At 44.0% G+C, this 19,689-nt stretch overlaps 2 protein-coding genes across 2 annotated transcripts in view; one reads left to right on the top strand and one right to left on the bottom strand.

The window, feature by feature from the left end:
* Positions 1–9,327, top strand: part of aven (apoptosis, caspase activation inhibitor) — a 63,233-nt gene extending 53,906 nt beyond the window's left edge. The window contains exons 3-6 of the mRNA XM_038985149.1: positions 7,187–7,257; positions 7,639–7,734; positions 8,023–8,320; positions 8,574–9,327. Of these exons, the coding sequence (XP_038841077.1) occupies positions 7,187–7,257; positions 7,639–7,734; positions 8,023–8,320; positions 8,574–8,740 (632 nt within the window). The 3' untranslated portion in view covers positions 8,741–9,327. The remainder of the gene's footprint in view (positions 1–7,186; positions 7,258–7,638; positions 7,735–8,022; positions 8,321–8,573) is intronic.
* Positions 9,328–12,101: 2,774 nt separating this feature from the next.
* Positions 12,102–19,689, bottom strand: part of LOC120039756 (ryanodine receptor 3-like) — an 82,532-nt gene continuing 74,944 nt past the window's right edge. Inside the window, exons 61-65 of the mRNA XM_038985142.1 lie at positions 16,568–16,724; positions 16,011–16,075; positions 15,516–15,616; positions 15,268–15,319; positions 12,102–12,197 (exon numbers count right to left, since the gene is read on the bottom strand). Of these exons, the coding sequence (XP_038841070.1) occupies positions 12,102–12,197; positions 15,268–15,319; positions 15,516–15,616; positions 16,011–16,075; positions 16,568–16,724 (471 nt within the window). The remainder of the gene's footprint in view (positions 12,198–15,267; positions 15,320–15,515; positions 15,617–16,010; positions 16,076–16,567; positions 16,725–19,689) is intronic.

The following is a 19,689-nucleotide window of genomic DNA, read 5'->3' as shown; positions in this document are numbered from 1 at the left end:
AAAACCCTTCCAATATATCTACTAATGCATATTCATTCCCAGTACATGGTGTACTCACTAGTGAATCATAAGCCAATAATCGCAAAGGGACTGGACTCACTCATCCAGAACTCCATGTTTTAGCCTTATCCAGATATTTTTATTTTTAAAGCAGCTGACTTTAATTAACTGCTTTCCACAGTAATGCAGTCTCCAATGACATTGTTGACCAGAGAAGATTAAAAAACCCTTTTTTTCCCTTATTCTTTCTGGAAAAGAAAGTGTACATATTGTTAATATTCACAACGTTACCTTTTAGTCAGCAAACCAATAATTTTACTTATCCATAGATTTTATTCTAAAGCGTCTTTAACAGTTCCAGAGAATTGTGGTATAGAATGTCTAACAATTAAAATTCCATCGTTATTTTACTAGATGTCAAACGTGATCTAATACTTCTTCTTGACCACATATAAACTGCAATCTCTATGAAACACTCATTGTTCCCTCAGAGACTACACACCGCCAAGTAAAAAATTCCATTCTCACTAACCTCAAACCGATTAGTTGTTTGTTATTTTGACAAGGATATAAACTCTTGTATAGCGGCATTTCCTACTACCGCACTAAGTTCTAATGTCACATTACACTAATTTTCCCATACCCGATATACCTATATCCAGAACAGAGAGCTATTTTCTTATTGGTTCTTAGATCTTGTCAATAGTTCTGCCAATCACCCGCACGTCTGCAAGGACTAGAGGAACCACACACACAACCCCATCGCAATGTATTTTCTGATGATAGAAAGTTGACATCAGAACGCCTGCAAATCGAGCTTCACATTTTGGTCCCATGTGACTGTTTAATTCCCTTGTCCTATTTATCCTGTTTATCAGGTAATAGTGTCCTTCTCTCCCTATTCTATGGAAACAGTCATTTTGTTGTCATGCCACTAATTATTTATTTATTTTTCCTAAATACTCCCATGTATTATACACCTTTTATTTACTATTTTTCCAAGGTAGAGCGAATCCCCTTTCCAATTAAAAATTCATTTGTCCCATCACTTAATTTCTCTTATCAAAGCATGCTCTATATAGTACAGACATTATTTCTGAATACTACAGATGACTTAATGTCTTATTCTAGTACAATACTTCAAATATCACTGTGTTTTTCCCTTTACAGATATCATTATTTATTCATTTTATAGTTCTAATCAATTTTATGATTACATTTACATTACATTTAAGTCATTTAGCAAATGCTCTTATCCAGAGCGACTTACAAATTGGAAAGTTCATACATATTCATCCTGGTCCCCCGTGGGAATTTAACCCTCAACCCTGGCGTTGCAAGCACCATGCTCTACCAACTGACTCACACCAGTCCACTGCCCGCTCCGTTAAGATCTCTATCTAACGTCTTACTTTTACCTTTATTAATTTATTTTGTCTATACTTTCTTACCTATTCTCTATATTCTTATTATTTCATTGTCTTTTATCCCATTTTACTGTTTAATTCCCGATTCACGGTTTTAGTGAAACAAACCTCTCATATTCTGGTCTCTGTCCTTCAGGCTATTTTTAGACCGCAGTCTCTGTGGGTACAGAGTGATCGACGGCCTGTTTTTTTCCTCTTCCTTTGTTACACCGTTCGTGAATCCTTAATCTGTCCTGAATTTCACTATTTATCACTATTTATCTTAACTAACCTAGATTCGTTTTTAACTTTATAGTACAATTTCAATTTATCGACGATTCTACTTTCTGTTTTGTTACACACTATTTGGTTTAAACCTCTTTTATTATCTTTATGGTTATTTATTTTAACTCCTTTTTTAGTATTCTACTATGGTCGCTTATTACTTTATCACATCAGTGTTTTTATCCTTGATTATAACTTATTTTACTTCGATGTTCCTTAATTTCATTTCATCTGCCTAATAGCAGTTAACTGCACTCTCCTTCTCAAATTACCCTCAGTTAACTGTCAGAGAGGCTTGCGCATGCCTCTTCCTACCAGCAGTTGGTCACAGACACACACACACACAACCCATCCTTCCTTTCTTCCTAATGTTCTATCTCTACACAGATCTACTCATTTCTTACAACATTATCATTCATCCTTTTATGTTTCATCTGTTCATTCAATCCCTTTGTTTTTACCTCAAAACAACTTAGTCTTTCTTTATTGACTTAATTCACTTCCTCCTACATAAGCCTAGACTTCTAGGATTTCTACAATATGACGAGACTACTGTCTAATCGGATCAGCTTGTCTTCATATTCTATTCACCCCCCCCAATACTGATCTTTACTTCTATTATTAGAGTAGTATTGTGGCGTGACCTACTGAATTACAAAACCCTGTTAGCTAGACAGAGCGGTTTTTTATTCGCAGGATTTCTTTTGCATTTGAACGCCGCACAATCGGGCCAACGTTTTCCTGCACCTACATATTTCACCCGTACAGTCCTCCTTTCAGAGCGGAAACTATGAATATTTATTTAACTACTGATTTATGTTTTGACCATATAAGTTACTTTTGCAGTTGAACGCCGCACAATCGGGCCAACGTTTTCCTACAACCTACTGATTTATGCTTTGACCGTATAAGCTACTTTTGCAGTTGAACGCCGCACAATCGGGCTAACGTTTTCCTACAACCTACTGATTTATGCTTTGACCGTATAAGCTACTTTTGCAGTTGAACGCCGCACAATCGGGCTAACGTTTTCCCTGCCTTCTAAATATTTCACCCGTTCAGACCTTCTTTCAAAGCGGTAACCATGAAATATTTATTTAACTACTAAATATTCACCAACAGACCCTTCTGCCGCGACGTGAATATCCCACCCAAGCAGACCTTTTTAAAAATGTTCCTTTTTTAAAGAGCGGTATCGTGGCTTCCTAACTACTTATTTATGCAGTTCTCTGTTATCTCTAGAGCCGTTATTCATAAGTAACCTGTCCAAGCATTCCTTCTACTAATTTTATTGAAGAGGTATCACAGGATTTTCTACCTACATTTTCTGTTTTGACCGTATGGGCTGTCCCACATTATAGCCAACCATCTCAGCCAGATGCGCAAACAACCGCATCATTTAAGCTACACATTCGAACGGTCTGATCTGAACGAGCGCATGCATGCCCACTCTACATCTAACACAAGCAAAGTTCACAGCACCTATTCACTCAGTCTCTATACATGCACATGCATTTATATTTAATACAATTCCCCAAATTACACATACATGCAAATTCATTTGAATTCAAAAGTTCTTTCGTTTTTACTGGTTTCTTTTTAGGAAATTTGAAAGAGAGACTTACATGGCGCCCCTCTCGCTGAGACAGGATCTCTGAAGCAATCCATACAAACATTTCAACTATGTAAGAACAAGCTTACCTTTTTATAGTTGTGGCCATAGTGTTTGCAAGATTGTCCAAAGAAACTATCTCCAGCCCTGGACGCCATTCCTCAGTCCCTGTCCCTCCTGGCTCAGCTCGCCAAATATGTCGTGGAAAATCGTCTCAGAAATATAACACTCTTAAGAACTTGTGAAATCAAAATAGACTTTTAATACCATGTATCACAAGCCGGAACGATCCGCGGATCCCACCCCTTCCCAGAGCACTGGTTCGCTCTTTATACACATCCACACACATGAGATCATTACATACATTAATTAAATTACTTCTCCTATGGTCATCTGCCACCATTATCCTTCATTTCAGGCTTCCTGCTTGTCTACGCCCAATAACGCCTGTATCCGCTCTTGATTAGATTATAATGGGGGCAGGACCCCCTTGTCCCCTAAAATTAATATATGTCTATCTTGCCCTAAGCACTTATGGCCTTTTACCCTAAGCACTTATGGCTGTTCCTGTCAATTTTATCTTCATAATGGTGTCCTGCTTTTTCCATACATGCACTTTAAAGCACGTATGACTTTGGCCATCTGCTAATCTTTGGTTTCCTGTATTTACCAGAATGGCAAATGCACTCACGTCTGCCTTCTTCTCCTATTTTCTAGTGTACACCTGTCTATTGTTTAATAGTGTGATATCTACCTACATATGTATCAATTACTCCTACACCAGCAACGGGTTGGGTTTCTGACTCCGTCCCTCACCGCCCTGCTGCCAGCAACGGGTTGGGTTTCTGACTCCGTCCCTCATCGCCCTGCTGCCAGCAACGGGTTGGGTTTCTGACTCCGTCCCTCATCGCCCTGCTGCCAGCAACGGGTTGGGTTTCTGACTCCGTCCCTCATCGCCCTGCTGCCAGCAACGGGTTGGGTTTCTGACTCCGTCCCTCACCGCCCTGCTGCCAGCAACGGGTTGGGTTTCTGACTCCGTCCCTCACCGCCCTGCTGCCAGCAACGGGTTGGGTTTCTGACTCCGTCCCTCATCGCCCTGCTGCCAGCAACGGGTTGGGTTTCTCACTCCGTCCCTCACCGCCCTGCTGCCAGCAACGGGTTGGGTCTCTCACTCCGTCCCTCATCGCCCTGCTGCCAGCAACGGGTTGGGTTTCTGACTCCGTCCCTCACCGCCCTGCTGCCAGCAACGGGTTGGGTTTCTGTAGCAAATCATGTGAAAGATGCTAATCTCCTATTTACAGCATTCTTGCGTTAGGTATTTGTTACATTTTAAACCTGTTACCTTGGTGATGATGATCGGGACCCGTTAGTGGTCGTTTTGTGATAACTGCACTGGAATAAACATTTTGTTAATCTGTCCAGGATTTTTTTCTAAAACGTAACGATCCCCAATTAATTTAACCGTCACACCCCTAGTGTGTGTGTGTGTATAACAGGACATGAGGCCAGGCCTCCCACTGTGCTTCCCTCTGAGTGTGAAAGGCCGGGGACAGTCAGGGATATTTACACCTCTACACCTTGTTTAATGCTCATGGCTTCACAGCAGAGTTCTGTTAGTCCCACAGAGCAGATCAGAGTTCTGTTAGTCCCTCCCACAGAGCAGATCAGAGTTCTGTTAGTCCCTCCCACAGAGCAGATCAGAGTGCTTTACACCACTCCAGCCAACGCTTGGCATTTCGCATGGCGATCTTAAGCTTCAGGAAGCTCCCAACAAACAGTTATGTCTGTGGTGTGTATAACAGGACATGAGGCCAGGCCTCCCACTGTGCTTCCCTCTGAGTGTGAAAGGCCGGGGACAGTCAGGGATATTTACACCTCTACACCTTGTTTAATGCTCATGGCTTCACAGCAGAGTTCTGTTAGTCCCACAGAGCAGATCAGAGTTCTGTTAGTCCCTCCCACAGAGCAGATCAGAGTTCTGTTAGTCCCTCCCACAGAGCAGATCAGAGTTCTGTTAGTCCCTCCCACAGAGCAGATCAGAGTTCTGTTAGTCCCTCCCACAGAGCAGATCAGAGTGCTTTACACCACTCCAGCCAACGCTTGGCATTTCGCATGGCGATCTTAGGCTTCAGGAAGCTCCCAACAAACAGTTATTGTGCTGACGTTGCCTCCAGAGGCAGTTTGGAACTCAGTAGTGAGTGTTGCTACCGGGGACAGACGATTTTTACACACTTCAGCACTCGGGGGTCACGTTTTGTGAGCTTGTGTGGCCTTCCACTTCGCGGCTGAACCGTTGTTGCTACTAGACGTTTCCACTTCACAATAACAGCACTTACAGTTGACCGGGGCAGCTCTAGCAGGGCAGACATTTGACAAACTGACTGGTTGGAAAGGTGGAATCCTGTGACGGTGCCACGTTGAAAGTCACAGCCTTTCAGTGAGGCCATAGTACTGCCAATGTTTCTCTATGGAGATTGCATGGCTGTGTGCTCAGTAACGGGTATGGCTGAATCCACTAATTTGAAGGGGTGTCCACATTCTTTTGTATATATATCTATAGTGTAATTCCATCTCAGTCACCAGATCTCAACCCAATTGAATACTTAAGGGAGATTCTGGTGCGGTGCCTGAAACAGCGTTTTCCCACCACCATCAACAAAACACCAAATTATGGAATTTATGGTTGAAGAATGGTGTCACATCCCTCCAATAGAGTTCCAGACACTTGTAGAATCTTTGCTAAGGTTCATTGAAGCTGTTCAGGCTCGTGGTGACACAACGCCCTATTAAAATGCTTTATGTTGGTGTTTCCTTTATTTTGGCAGTTACCTGTATTTGTTCTTTGTCTCTGATGCCCCTCAGTGGAAAGAGTTACTAAATGAGTTCTGAAGTGCTTATTATAAAACTGCCAGTGAAAGGAATCAATAGTCTGCTTTCATAAGACTTTCTATGATACACTGTCTTATTACAAAACCAACCTGGTTAGGTGACCCCTAGTGACTGACTGACTGGTGACCCCTAGTGACTGACTGACTGACTGGTGACCCCCAGTGACTGACTGTTTGGTGACCCCTAGTGACTGACTGGTGACCCCTAGTGACTGACTGTTAGGTGACCCCTAGTGACTGACTGACTGGTGACCCCTAGTGACTGACTGTTTGGTGACCCCTAGTGACTGACTGGTGACCCCTAGTGACTGACTGGTGACCCCTAGTGACTGACTGTTAGGTGACCCCTAGTGACTGACTGACTGGTGACCCCTAGTGACTGACTGACTGGTGACCACCAGTGACTGACTGACTGGTGACCCCCAGTGACTGACTCTTTGGTGACACCTAGTGACTGACTGGTGACCCCTAGTGACTGACTGACTGGTGACCCCTGGTGACTCCTTTTGACTGACTGTTTGGTGACCCCTAGTGACTAACTGGTAACCCCTAGTGACTGACTGACTAGTGACCCCCAGTGACTGACTGACTAGTGACCCCCAGTGACTGACTGACTGGTGACCCCTAGTGACTGACTGACTGGTGACCCCTAGTGACTGACTGACTGGTGACCCCTAGTGACTGACTGACTGGTGACCCCTAGTGACTGACTGTTTGGTGACCCCTAGTGACTGACTGTTCAGTGTCACCATAAGAGTTTTGCCTGCTAATATTTTCAACAATGACTGATAGGCTTACAGAAGGAATCATGCAATCGATATTATCTTGTATCATATGTTAATATGTAACTTAATTACATAAACTGTATGACATGAATATATGAAATAATTCATAAATAAGTGAAGTATGTATTTAACAGAAACAGATCTGTCGAGTAACATTCTGAGCAACGGACAGCAGTAGCCTGGTTTCAGAGTCTTTTCTCTCGTTCTCAGGGGACTCTTTCACTCAATTCCGCTTTTCTGAGGAGAAGGAGTGGGATATGGACTCATTGGGGGCCAATCAGGTAAATATGGTATTGCCTTTCCTCTGTTCCTCTTAAAGTTGTGTTTCCAGTATAGATCCCTCTCTCTCTCATTGAATGGACCAGTCAGTGCTCAATAAGATCTTGTTGCCAATAGTGTGTGACTAGGTAGTGGCTAGGGTTTGTTTTGGTACTAGTCTATTTTGTCCCTGGAGTTGATAAGTTTTCTCCCTGCCCCCTTCCTACACCCTCGCCCCCTTCCTCCACCCCCGCCCCCTTCCTCCACCCTTCGCCCCCTTCCTCCACCCTTCGCCCCCTTCCTCCACCCTTCGCCCCCTTCCTCCACCCTTCGCCCCCTTCCTCCACCCTTCGCCCCCTTCCTCCACTCCCACCCCCTCCTTCCTCCCCTCTCCCTACATCTAGTTTTCAGCAGTGTTTGTGGACCTCCCAGCCCTGGCCCAGTCTCTACAGGAGCTGCCTCTCCACCACAGACTGAACCTGGAGGCTGAACTAGTCCAGGTAGGTACTGATGCCTCTCCACCACAGACTGAACCTGGAGGCTGAACTAGTCCTGATGCAGAACCTTTTTTCTCCATTGGGTTTGGTGTTGGGCGTCTACACCTCCTTAGGCGTCTAGACTAGCGTATTCAGAAGTGTTGTACTATTACCATGGAAACCTGTTGAATTCTTTGTTTTCAGAGCATTCCCAGAAAGTCATTGTCTAAGTATTGGTAATGTAATGGTCAGTCACCAAGTGTATTTGGGTTGAATCCAGATGTATTATCTAATCTTGTGGTTATTTATCAGGTGACCTCTCCGGTGGAGCTACCCACTATGACCATGGCACCCAAACAGAACTCTGTAGCGCTGGGTGTGTTTAAGCTTACTGTCCCAGGAGTAGCTCAGAAAGGCCTTACTCCAAGCCTGGGCGTTTCCTGTGCTGTGAGCACAGCCCCAGGCACTGTTCCTCTGGGCTCCTCAGTTGCCAAGACCCCTGTGGTGGATGACATGGATAAAGATTTGGACCAGCTGCTCAGTCTACAGAGCTCAGTCTCAGAACCTTCAGCGTTCCAAACTGGCACGCTTGTGGAGGTTCCGAATAAACGTGAGTACCCAGCTGGCGCGTAACATTTTTGTTCTGTTCAGCAATGTTGTAATTAGATTATACACAGTTGCAGACTATTCAGTGTTGAAGAATACCTTGTTGCTACAACAACCCATCACTTAACAGTAACCTAAAGAAAGGCATTGATAATTTGCTAGCAACATACAGAGAAACAAGATGGAAAATAGTTGGTTTGTCCACTATATCTGTGTGAGTACTAGGGAGAGTGCAACTTTGTGGTTTCTTTTTTCAGCAGCATTAGAGGAGAGGGAGGAGCTTGTTCCAGAGGAGGAGAGGGAGGAGCTTGTTCCAGAGGAGGAGGATAAGAAGCAGGAGACACAGCAGGCCAAGGCAGAGATTCAGAAGGAGGTGGTGACAGAGGAGGACCTGGAAGACTGGCTGGACAGCATGATCTCCTGACCCTGAACTCTAACCTTTTGACCTTGTCTGACCTAGGAAAAGGACCGTCCAGTCCCCAATTCAGCCCTTATCACATAACGAGTACATCCCTCAGCCCCTAACAGTCTTACATCATATTCTAATCCACCACAGTCAATACATGGAGCACTGCTTATATAACGGCAGATTCAGTAATATACTTTTCATAAGATCGACTTTGGACGAAGGCATTGTTGGGAGTTCTTTCCCTCCCATTTGACTGATTCACATCAAGTCCCATGTTTTCTCCATCCTACCGACTACCCTGGATGGCTGTGGCTGTAGCCTTCGAAGTCAAAGGACATGAATTTCCTATTCCTTGTGCCTTGTCAGACACGGCAAGGGACACACACATATTTTCCCCTCTGAAAGGTTTCTGTAATTGGATCGATGTTGTGAGTTAGTTGACAGCCCATGGAATACAGACATGGTTTATTGCATTGGTTAATTTATTCATTTCCATCCCCCCTCTTCTCTTCTCAAAAGCAGTTTTACCAAAGCTACTACATATAAATGGTCATCCAATAGCAGTTCACTGTTTTTCTGTGTTCAATAAATTCTGAACCATGTTTTTTCCTCAGCTTGTAATTTCTACTATGGAAAGAAAGGTGTACAGGGACACTGTAGTTTGGGAACAAATCCAAACTGAGCAACAATTACACAATGGGTATCTAGATTTATTTATTTTTCTTCCAAAAAGCTATCCCTACTGTAGCTAGGTCATTCTAAACTAATCCACAACCTAGAGCACGAAGGGTGTCAAGTTCTCATTTTAAGGCACATTGGCACTTTATAAACAACTATAATGGGCTCAAGACTGACCCTTGAGGGACCCCTTTTTAAATTTCTCATCTCACCAAGCTAATTAGATTCAGACCAAGTTCAATAAAAGGTAGAATAGGTCTAATTTAATTTCTAGTCAAGTTTCATCATTATCACCACCACAATTCACATTCTAGCATCAATCTTGTGTTTTGGGTTCTCAGTTAATATCTTGGGTATTAATATCATGGCTTGTACATTCAATCACTCCTCAAGCTGTAACCCTACATATATAAATGGCTCCACTCTACCACACAACACACATTGTGCAACAGTTTTGGGGGTAAGCAAGTGAAAAGGGTCATCATAACAAATCAAATGAATATAACCATTTGCGTTCAAAGAGCAAACAAGGTGTCACCGTGACAGTGACCTATCTTTTAGTAACAGGCAAAGGACTTTTCTTTACAATGTAAATTCAAACACCAAGTCCAATCATCGTCTTCATCACATCAGTCTCTCCTCAGTAGTGGCTTGCCATTTCATTAGGTGACACTGTATGATGGATACAATGGCAGCAGAAGAGCTAAGTGGAGCTAGATTTCATGTTCCATTAAGGTTCAAGTGAGTTAGTCTTTACCAGGTAGGGTAGCTGGGTAGTGTTCTGGTGTCCTCTACCCAGATAGTGTTGTAGGGTAGCTGGGTAGTGTTCTGGTGTCCTCTACCCAGGTAGTGTTGTAGGGTAGCTGGGTAGTGTTCTGGTGTCCTCTACCCAGATAGTGTTGTAGGGTAGCTGGGTAGTGTTCTGGTGTCCTCTCTACCCAGATAGTGTTGTAGGGTAGCTGGGTAGTGTTCTGGTGTCCTCTACCCAGATAGTGTTGTAGGGTACCTGGGTAGTGTTCTGGTGTCCTCTCTACCCAGATAGTGTTGTAGGGTAGCTGGGTAGTGTTCTGGTGTCCTCTACCCAGATAGTGTTGTAGGGTAGCTGGGTAGTGTTCTGGTGTCCTCTACCCAGATAGTGTTGTAGGGTAGCTGGGTAGTGTTCTGGTGTCCTCTACCCAGATAGTGTTGTAGGGTAGCTGGGTAGTGTTCTGGTGTCCTCTCTACCCAGATAGTGTTGTAGGGTACATGGGTAGTGTTCTGGTGTCCTCTACCCAGATAGTGTTGCTGGGTAGTGTTCTGGTGTCCTCTACCCAGATAGTGTTGTAGGGTAGCTGGGTAGTGTTCTGGTGTCCTCTACCCAGATAGTGTTGTAGGGTAGCTGGGTAGTGTTCTGGTGTCCTCTACCCAGATAGTGTTGTAGGGTAGCTGGGTAGTGTTCTGGTGTCCTCTACCCAGATAGTGTTGCTGGGTAGTGTTCTGGTGTCCTCTACCCAGATAGTGTTGTAGGGTAGCTGGGTAGTGTTCTGGTGTCCTCTACCCAGATAGTGTTGTAGGGTAGCTGGGTAGTGTTCTGGTGTCCTCTACCCAGATAGTGTTGTAGGGTACCTGGGTAGTGTTCTGGTGTCCTCTACCCAGATAGTGTTGTAGGGTAGCTGGGTAGTGTTCTGGTGTCCTCTACCCAGATAGTGTTGTAGGGTAGCTGGGTAGTGTCCTCTACCCAGATAGTGTTGTAGGGTACATGGGTAGTGTTCTGGTGTCCTCTACCCAGATAGTGTTGTAGGGTACATGGGTAGTGTTCTGGTGTCCTCTCTACCCAGATAGTGTTGTAGGGTACATGGGTAGTGTTCTGGTGTCCTCTCTACCCAGATAGTGTTGTAGGGTACATGGGTAGTGTTCTGGTGTCCTCTCTACCCAGATAGTGTTGTAGGGTACATGGGTAGTGTTCTGGTGTCCTCTACCCAGATAGTGTTGTAGGGTACATGGGTAGTGTTCTGGTGTCCTCTCTACCCAGATAGTGTTGTAGGGTAGCTGGGTAGTGTTCTGGTGTCCTCTACCCAGGTAGTGTTGTAGGGTACATGGGTAGTGTTCTGGTGTCCTCTACCCAGATAGTGTTGTAGGGTAGCTGGGTAGTGTTCTGGTGTCCTCTACCCAGATAGTGTTGTAGGGTAGCTGGGTAGTGTTCTGGTGTCCTCTACCCAGATAGAAAACTTATCCATTAAATGTTGTTGAAGTGACGTAAGAAGGCTGCCTCAGATAGGATGTAGGGTTTGTGAGTAGACTTGTCTCTCAAATACAGACAGTGTTGTTTTAGGGTAACTGGGAAGTGTTAAGTGTCCTCTACCCAGGTAGGGTGGCTAGCTAAAGTCGTGTTAGGTGTCCTCTCTACCCAGGTAGGGTAGCTAGCTAAAGTCGTGTTAGGTGTCCTCTCTACCCAGGTAGGGTAGCTAGCTAAAGTCGTGTTAGGTGTCCTCTCTACCCAGGTAGGGTAGCTAGCTAAAGTCGTGTTAGGTGTCCTCTCTACCCAGGTAGGGTAGCTAGCTAAAGTCGTGTTAGGTGTCCTCTCTACCCAGGTAGGGTAGCTAGCTAAAGTCGTGTTAAGTGTCCTCTACCCAGGTAGGGTAGCTAGCTAAAGTCGTGTTAGGTGTCCTCTCTACCCAGGTAGGGTTGTAGAGTAGCTGGGTAGTGTTAGGTGTCCTCTCTACCCAAGCAGGTCCTCATACTGCTTCCTGAAACAGTCCCCAGCAGGGAAGAAGTCCCAGCATCTCTCCTGGTACATCTTCCACACATACGACTCCTGTTGAAGGACAGGGAAATACACAGTAGTTAAAATGGTTTTAGGAGCGAAAAGGTGTTTCAACTACAAAAGGTCATTTTACATGAAATCAAATTGTGTAGTGTGTTAAAGTCAAATGGCAGCAATATTACAATTTGAAATACACATGACATTCAAAAGGCGTGGTGTCGTTGGCGGTTTAGGGAGCCATTGCATTCATTTTTTAAATTAAATTGCATATTAAAATGCAATACTTACAGTGGGGCAAAAAAGTATTTAGTCAGCCACCAATTGTGCAAGTTCTCCCACTTAAAAATATGAGAGAGGCCTGTAATTTTCATCATAGGTACACTTCAACTATGACAGGCAAAATGAGAAAAAAGAATCCAGAAAATCACATTGTAGGATTTTTAATGAATTTATTTGCAAATTATGGTGGAAAATAAGTATTTGGTCACCTACAAACACGCAAGATTCCTGGCTCTCACAGACCTGTAACTTCTTCTTTAAGAGGCTCCTCTGTCCTCCACTCGTTACCTGTATTAATGGCACCTGTTTGAACTTGTTATCAGTATAAAAGACACCTGTCCACAACCTCAAACAGTCACACTCCAAACTCCACTATGGCCAAGACCAAAGAGCTGTCAAAGGACACCAGAAACACAATTGTAGACCTGCACCAGGCTGGGAAGACTGAATCTGCAATAGGTAAGCAGCTTGGTTTGAAGAAATCAACTGTGGGAGCAATTATTAGAAAATGGAAGACATACAAGACCACTGATAATCTCCCTCGATCTGGGGCTCCACGCAAGATCTCACCCTGTGGGGTCAAAATGATCACAAGAACGGTGAGCAAAAATCCCAGAACCACACGGGGGGACCTAGTGAATGACCTGCAGAGAGCTGGGACCAAAGTAACAAAGCCTACCATCAGTAACACACTACGCCGCCAGGGACTCAAATCCTGCAGTGCCAGACGTGTCCCCCTGCTTAAGCCAGTACATGTCCAGGCCCGTCTGAAGTTTGCTAGAGAGCATTTGGATGATCCAGAAGAAGATTGGGAGAATGTCATGTGGTCAGATGAAACCAAAATAGAACTTTTTGGTAAAAACTCAACTCGTCATGTTTGGAGGACAAAGAATGCTGAGTTGCATCCAAAGAACACCATACCTACTGTGAAGCATGGGGGTGGAAACATCATGCTTTGGGGCTGTTTTTCTGCAAAGGGACCAGGACGACTGATCCGTGTAAAGGAAAGAATGAATGGTGCCATGTATCGTGAGATTTTGAGTGAAAACCTCCTTCCATCAGCAAGGGCATTGAAGATGAAACGTGGCTGGGTCTTTCAGCATGACAATGATCCCAAACACACCGCCCGGGCAACGAAGGAGTGGCTTTGTAAGAAGCATTTCAAGGTCCTGGAGTGGCCAGTCTCCAGATCTCAACCCCATAGAAAATCTTTGGAGGGAGTTGAAAGTCCGTGTTGCCCAGCAACAGGCCCAAAACATCACTGCTCTAGAGGAGATCTGCATGGAGGAATGGGCCAAAATACCAGCAACAGTGTGTGAAAACCTTGTGAAGACTTACAGAAATCGTTTGACCTCTGTCATTGCCAACAAAGGGTATATAACAAAGTATTGAGATAAGTATTTGGTCAATAACAAAAGTTTATTTTCCACCATAATTTGCAAATAAATTCATTAAAAATCCTACAATGTGATTTTCTTTCCTCATTTTGTCTGTCATAGTTGAAGTGTACCTATGATGAAAATTACAGGCCTCTCTCATCTTTTTAAGTGGGAGAACTTGCACAATTGGTGGCTGACTAAATACTTTTTTGCCCCACTGTATATATTCTGTTTCAATACGGTAGATGTTGCATTGACGTCTGTGTATCAAGTTTACAAACTATAATTTCAAGTTGATCAGTGTCATATTCAACTTCTGATTCAAAACCAGAGACAACATCCTGGTACTTTGCAAGCCAGGAAAGGTAGAGGAGAACAGAGAATCAACCGCTTTGTGGAAAAACAGAAGCTTTTGCCAGTTTCCGAAGCCAATGGGGCATGTTTCATTTATTATCTTCCTATGAATTGGTCGTTTGAACCGTTGTAAGCTATTATGGCTATATCCCATTCCTGAAAGCTTAGACTCTCTCGAACATGGACATGTCTAGACGTTGAACCAATGTGGAATAGATGTTGAATTGACGTCTGTGCCCAATGGGTCTAAGAAGTTGAATATATGAAACTTTGATAAACTTGAAATTATAGTTTGTAAACTTGATAAACATAAAATGAATGCAACATCCATCCGTATTGAAACAGAATATATACGTTTTGAATTTGAATATTAACTTGAAATTGAATTTCAAAAATGCATGTGATTTATTCATTCAATTCAGTTTTTTAAATCATGAAATACAACATCAATTTATGAATTCAATGTGTGCATTACAAATTGTTAAATATTCAATATCCTAATACAAATTCAAAATGGTGTAATTCAAATACAGTTTCTGTTGGCACTGAAATCACTCCATAGTTCTATTCCAGTGGTAGAGTTTCAATGACAGAGATTGAGACCTGAGACGTGTGTTCATATGATAGAGAGAAGTGTTGTTGTACGTACCTGACCAGTGTGTTCATATGATAGAGAGAAGTGTTGTTGTACGTACCTGACCAGTGTGTTCATATGATAGAGAGAAGTGTTGTTGTACGTACCTGACCAGTGTGTTCATATGATAGAGAGAAGTGTTGTTGTACGTACCTGACCAGTGTGTTCATATGATAGAGAGAAGTGTTGTTGTACGTACCTGACCAGTGTGTTCATATGATAGAGAGAAGTGTTGTTGTACGTACCTGACCAGTGTGTTCATATGATAGAGAGAAGTGTTGTTGTACGTACCTGACCAGTGTGTTCATATGATAGAGAGAAGTGTTGTTGTACGTACCTGACCAGTGTGTTCATATGATAGAGAGAAGTGTTGTTGTACGTACCTGACCAGTGTGTTCATATGATAGAGAGAAGTGTTGTTGTACGTACCTGACCAGTGTGTTCATATGATAGAGAGAAGTGTTGTTGTACGTACCTGACCAGTGTGTTCAGTCTCGTCCTTGTTGATGAGGTACATCAGGAAGAAGCTGCACAGGAAGAGAAAAGCCATGTGACCAGTTTGATCAAATATTAACTCAAGCTTTCCTCCAGAGCATCACTGGTAAAGTTAAGTAAGTTGGTAAGGTTAAGCATATCTATTTCAATTCAAACGAGAGCCTTTTAATAATGGAGCATCTCTGGTCGTATGCTTGAACAACATCCTCATGTCAGTTATGTACTCACAGGTAGTTGGCCAGGTTGTGCTCTTGTAAGGTGTGGGTCTCAAAGCCGTGGGGTGTCGTGTCAAAGTAGTCATTTCCAATACCACAGATGAAGCATTTAGTCTACAGTAAGATGATAGAATGTGTTTACCCAATCAGATACACTCCCCTCCCCTAACATATTGCATGTATTCCAGAAGATGCTTATTCCTAACATTGATTGTTTGTTATTTTTATTTAACCTTTATTTAACTAGGCAAGTAAGTTTAGAACAAAAATCTTATTTTCAATTACGGCCTAGCCTCGACCAAACCCTCCCCTAACCCGGACGACGCTGGGCCAATTGTGCGCCGCCCTATGGGACGGTTGTGATACAGCCCGGGATCGAACCAGGTTCTGTAGTGACGCCTCTAGCACTGAGATACAGTGCCTTAGACCACTGCGCCACTTGGGAGCCCAGAAAAAGTTCTAGGTGAGACCAGGTGAACTCTCACCTCCAGACCAGGTGAACTCTTACCTCCATATCCTCCTTCACCTGCTCCTGCTGGTCTCTCAGTTCCCCAAACGCATCAATAATCAAACCTGGAATATTGAACAAGAGAGCATTTTAACGTGTTAAACACGGTAAAGTCCTCTCAGCTGTTGTTCTGAACACCGGGGGCCATACGAATCAAATGTTTCAGAGTAGGAGTGTTGATTTAGGATCACACCTCTTTAAATCACAATGGGTAAGATTACATGATCCTAGACCTCACCCTAAAGATTATTTAGTTACATTTGTATTTATTCTAGTGTTTACGTGGCAGCTAAAAGCTGAATTGTGTGTACATCAGGAACTTCAAGAAAACTCATGTGATACAGTATCAAAAAAGTTCCGTAGTAACATACCAAAGTAGGGGTCAATTCCATTTCAATTCCAATCCATTCAGATAGGTAAAACATTGTAATTCCCATCCATTCAGATAGGTAAGCCATTGTAATTCCAACTTAAAATGCTACCTATTGAAGAGATTTGGAATTCCAGTGTACTTCCTGAATTGACTGGAAATAACCACAACCCTGGTAGTAACGTACCCTGGATGATGGCCAGGAGGATGACGATGACAAAGAAGAAGAAGGTGATGTCAAAGAGGATACGCCACAGCTCGTAGGGGTCTCCGGCCGGGTCCTCCAGCTCATCCCCGATACCACCGCCGGCCCGCACCCCCGCGTACAGGTGGAACAGATAGCACTGAGGAGGATATACAGATAGCACTGAGGAGGATATACAGATAGCACTGAGGAGGATATACAGATAGCACTGAGGAGGATATACAGATAGCACTGAGGAAGATATACAGATAGCACTGAGGAGGATATACAGGTGGAACAGATCGCACAGAGGAGGATATACAGATAGCACTGAGGAGGATATACAGGTGGAACAGATGGCACTGAGGAGGATATACAGATAGCCCTGAGGAGGATATACAGGTGGAACAGAAAGCACTGAGGAGGATATACAGGTGGAACAGATAGCACTGAGGAGGATATACAGGTGGAACAGATAGCACTGAGGAGGATATACAGGTGGAACAGATAGCACTGAGGAGGATATACAGATAGCACTGAGGAGGATATACAGATAGCACTGAGGAGAATATACAGATAGCACTGAGGAGGATATACAGGTGGAACAGATAGCACTGAGGAGGATATACAGATAGCACTGAGGAGGATATACAGATAGCACTGAGGAGAATATACAGGTGGGACAGATAACACTGAGGAGGATATGCAGGTGGAACAGATAGCACTGAGGAGGATATACAGGTGGAACAGATGGCACTGAGGAGGATATACAGGTGGAACAGATAGCCCTGAGGAGGATATACAGGTGGAACAGAGAGCCCTGAGGAGGATATACAGGTGGAACAGATAGCACTGAGGAGGATATACAGATAGCACTGAGGAGGATATACAGATAGCACTGAGGAGGATATACAGGTGGAACAGATGGCACTGAGGAGGATATACAGATAGCCCTGAGGAGGATATACAGGTGGAACAGAGAGCCCTGAGGAGGATATACAGGTGGAACAGAGAGCCCTGAGGAGGATATACAGGTGGAACAGATAGCACTGAGGAGGATATACAGATAGCACTGAGGAGGATATACAGATAGCACTGAGGAGAATATACAGGTGGGACAGATAACACTGAGGAGGATATGCAGGTGGAACAGATAGCACTGAGGAGGATATACAGATAGCACTGAGGAGGATATACAGGTGGGACAGATAACACTGAGGAGGATATGCAGGTGGAACAGATAGCACTGAGGAGGATATACAGATAGCACTGAGGAGGATATGCAGGTGGAACAGATAGCACTGAGGAGGATATACAGGTGGAACAGATAGCACTGAGGAGGATATACAGGTGGAACAGATAGCACTGAGGAGGATATGCAGGTGGAACAGATAACACTGAGGAGGATATACAGGTGGAACAGATAGCACTGAGGAGGATATACAGGTGGAACAGATAGCACTGAGGAGGATATACAGGTGGAACAGATAGCACTGAGGAGGATATACAGGTGGAACAGATAACACTGAGGAGGATATGCAGGTGGAACAGATAGCACTGAGGAGGATATACAGATAGCACTGAGGAGAATATACAGGTGGAACAGATAACACTGAGGAGGATATGCAGGTGGAACAGATAGCACTGAGGAGGATATACAGATAGCACTGAGGAGGATATACAGGTGGAACAGATAGCACTGAGGAGGATATACAGATAGCACTGAGGAGGATATACAGGTGGAACAGATAGCACTGAGGAGGATATGCAGGTGGAACAGATAGCACTGAGGAGGATATACAGATAGCACTGAGGAGGATATACAGGTGGAACAGATAGCACTGAGGAGGATATACAGATAGCACTGAGGAGGATATACAGGTGGAACAGATAACACTGAGGAGGATATGCAGGTGGAACAGATAGCACTGAGGAGGATATACAGATAGCACTGAGGAGGATATACAGGTGGAACAGATAGCACTGAGGAGGATATACAGGTGGAACAGATAGCACTGAGGAGGATATACAGGTGGAACAGATAGCCCTGAGGAGGATATACAGGTGGAACAGATAGCACTGAGGAGGATATACAGGTGGAACAGATAGCACTGAGGAGGATATACAGGTGGAACAGATAGCACTGAGGAGGATATACAGATAGCACTGAGGAGGATATACAGGTGGAACAGATCGCACAGAGGAGGATATACAGATAGCACTGAGGAGGATATACAGGTGGAACAGATGGCACTGAGGAGGATATACAGATAGCCCTGAGGAGGATATACAGGTGGAACAGAAAGCACTGAGGAGGATATACAGGTGGAACAGATAGCACTGAGGAGGATATACAGATAGCCCTGAGGAGGATATACAGGTGGAACAGATAGCACTGAGGAGGATATACAGGTGGAACAGATAGCCCTGAGGAGGATATACAGGTGGAACAGATAGCACTGAGGAGGATATACAGGTGGAACAGATAGCACTGAGGAGGATATACAGGTGGAACAGATAGCCCTGAGGAGGATATACAGGTGGAACAGATAGCACTGAGGAGGATATACAGGTGGAACAGATAGCCCTGAGGAGGATATACAGATAGCACTGAGGAGAATATACAGGTGGGACAGATAACACTGAGGAGGATATGCAGGTGGAACAGATAGCCCTGAGGAGGATATACAGATAGCACTGAGGAGGATATACAGGTGGAACAGATAGCACTGAGGAGGATATACAGGTGGAACAGATAGCACTGAGGAGGATATACAGATAGCACTGAGGAGGATATACAGGTGGAACAGATAGCACTGAGGAGGATATACAGGTGGAACAGATAGCACTGAGGAGGATATGCAGGTGGAACAGATAGCACTGAGGAGGATATACAGATAGCACTGAGGAGGATATACAGGTGGAACAGATAGCACTGAGGAGGATATACAGGTGGAACAGATAGCACTGAGGAGGATATACAGGTGGAACAGATGGCACTGAGGAGGATATACAGGTGGAACAGATAGCACTAAGGAGGATATACAGGTGGAACAGATAGCACTGAGGAGGATGTACAGATAGCACTGAGGAGGATATACAGGTGGAACAGATAGCACTGAGGA

Source organism: Salvelinus namaycush, unplaced genomic scaffold, assembly GCF_016432855.1.
Source record: "Salvelinus namaycush isolate Seneca unplaced genomic scaffold, SaNama_1.0 Scaffold298, whole genome shotgun sequence".
Lineage (NCBI taxonomy): Eukaryota > Metazoa > Chordata > Actinopteri > Salmoniformes > Salmonidae > Salvelinus > Salvelinus namaycush.
Note: the sequence above shows the minus strand (reverse complement) of the source record. Positions and strands in the feature narration are given on the sequence as shown.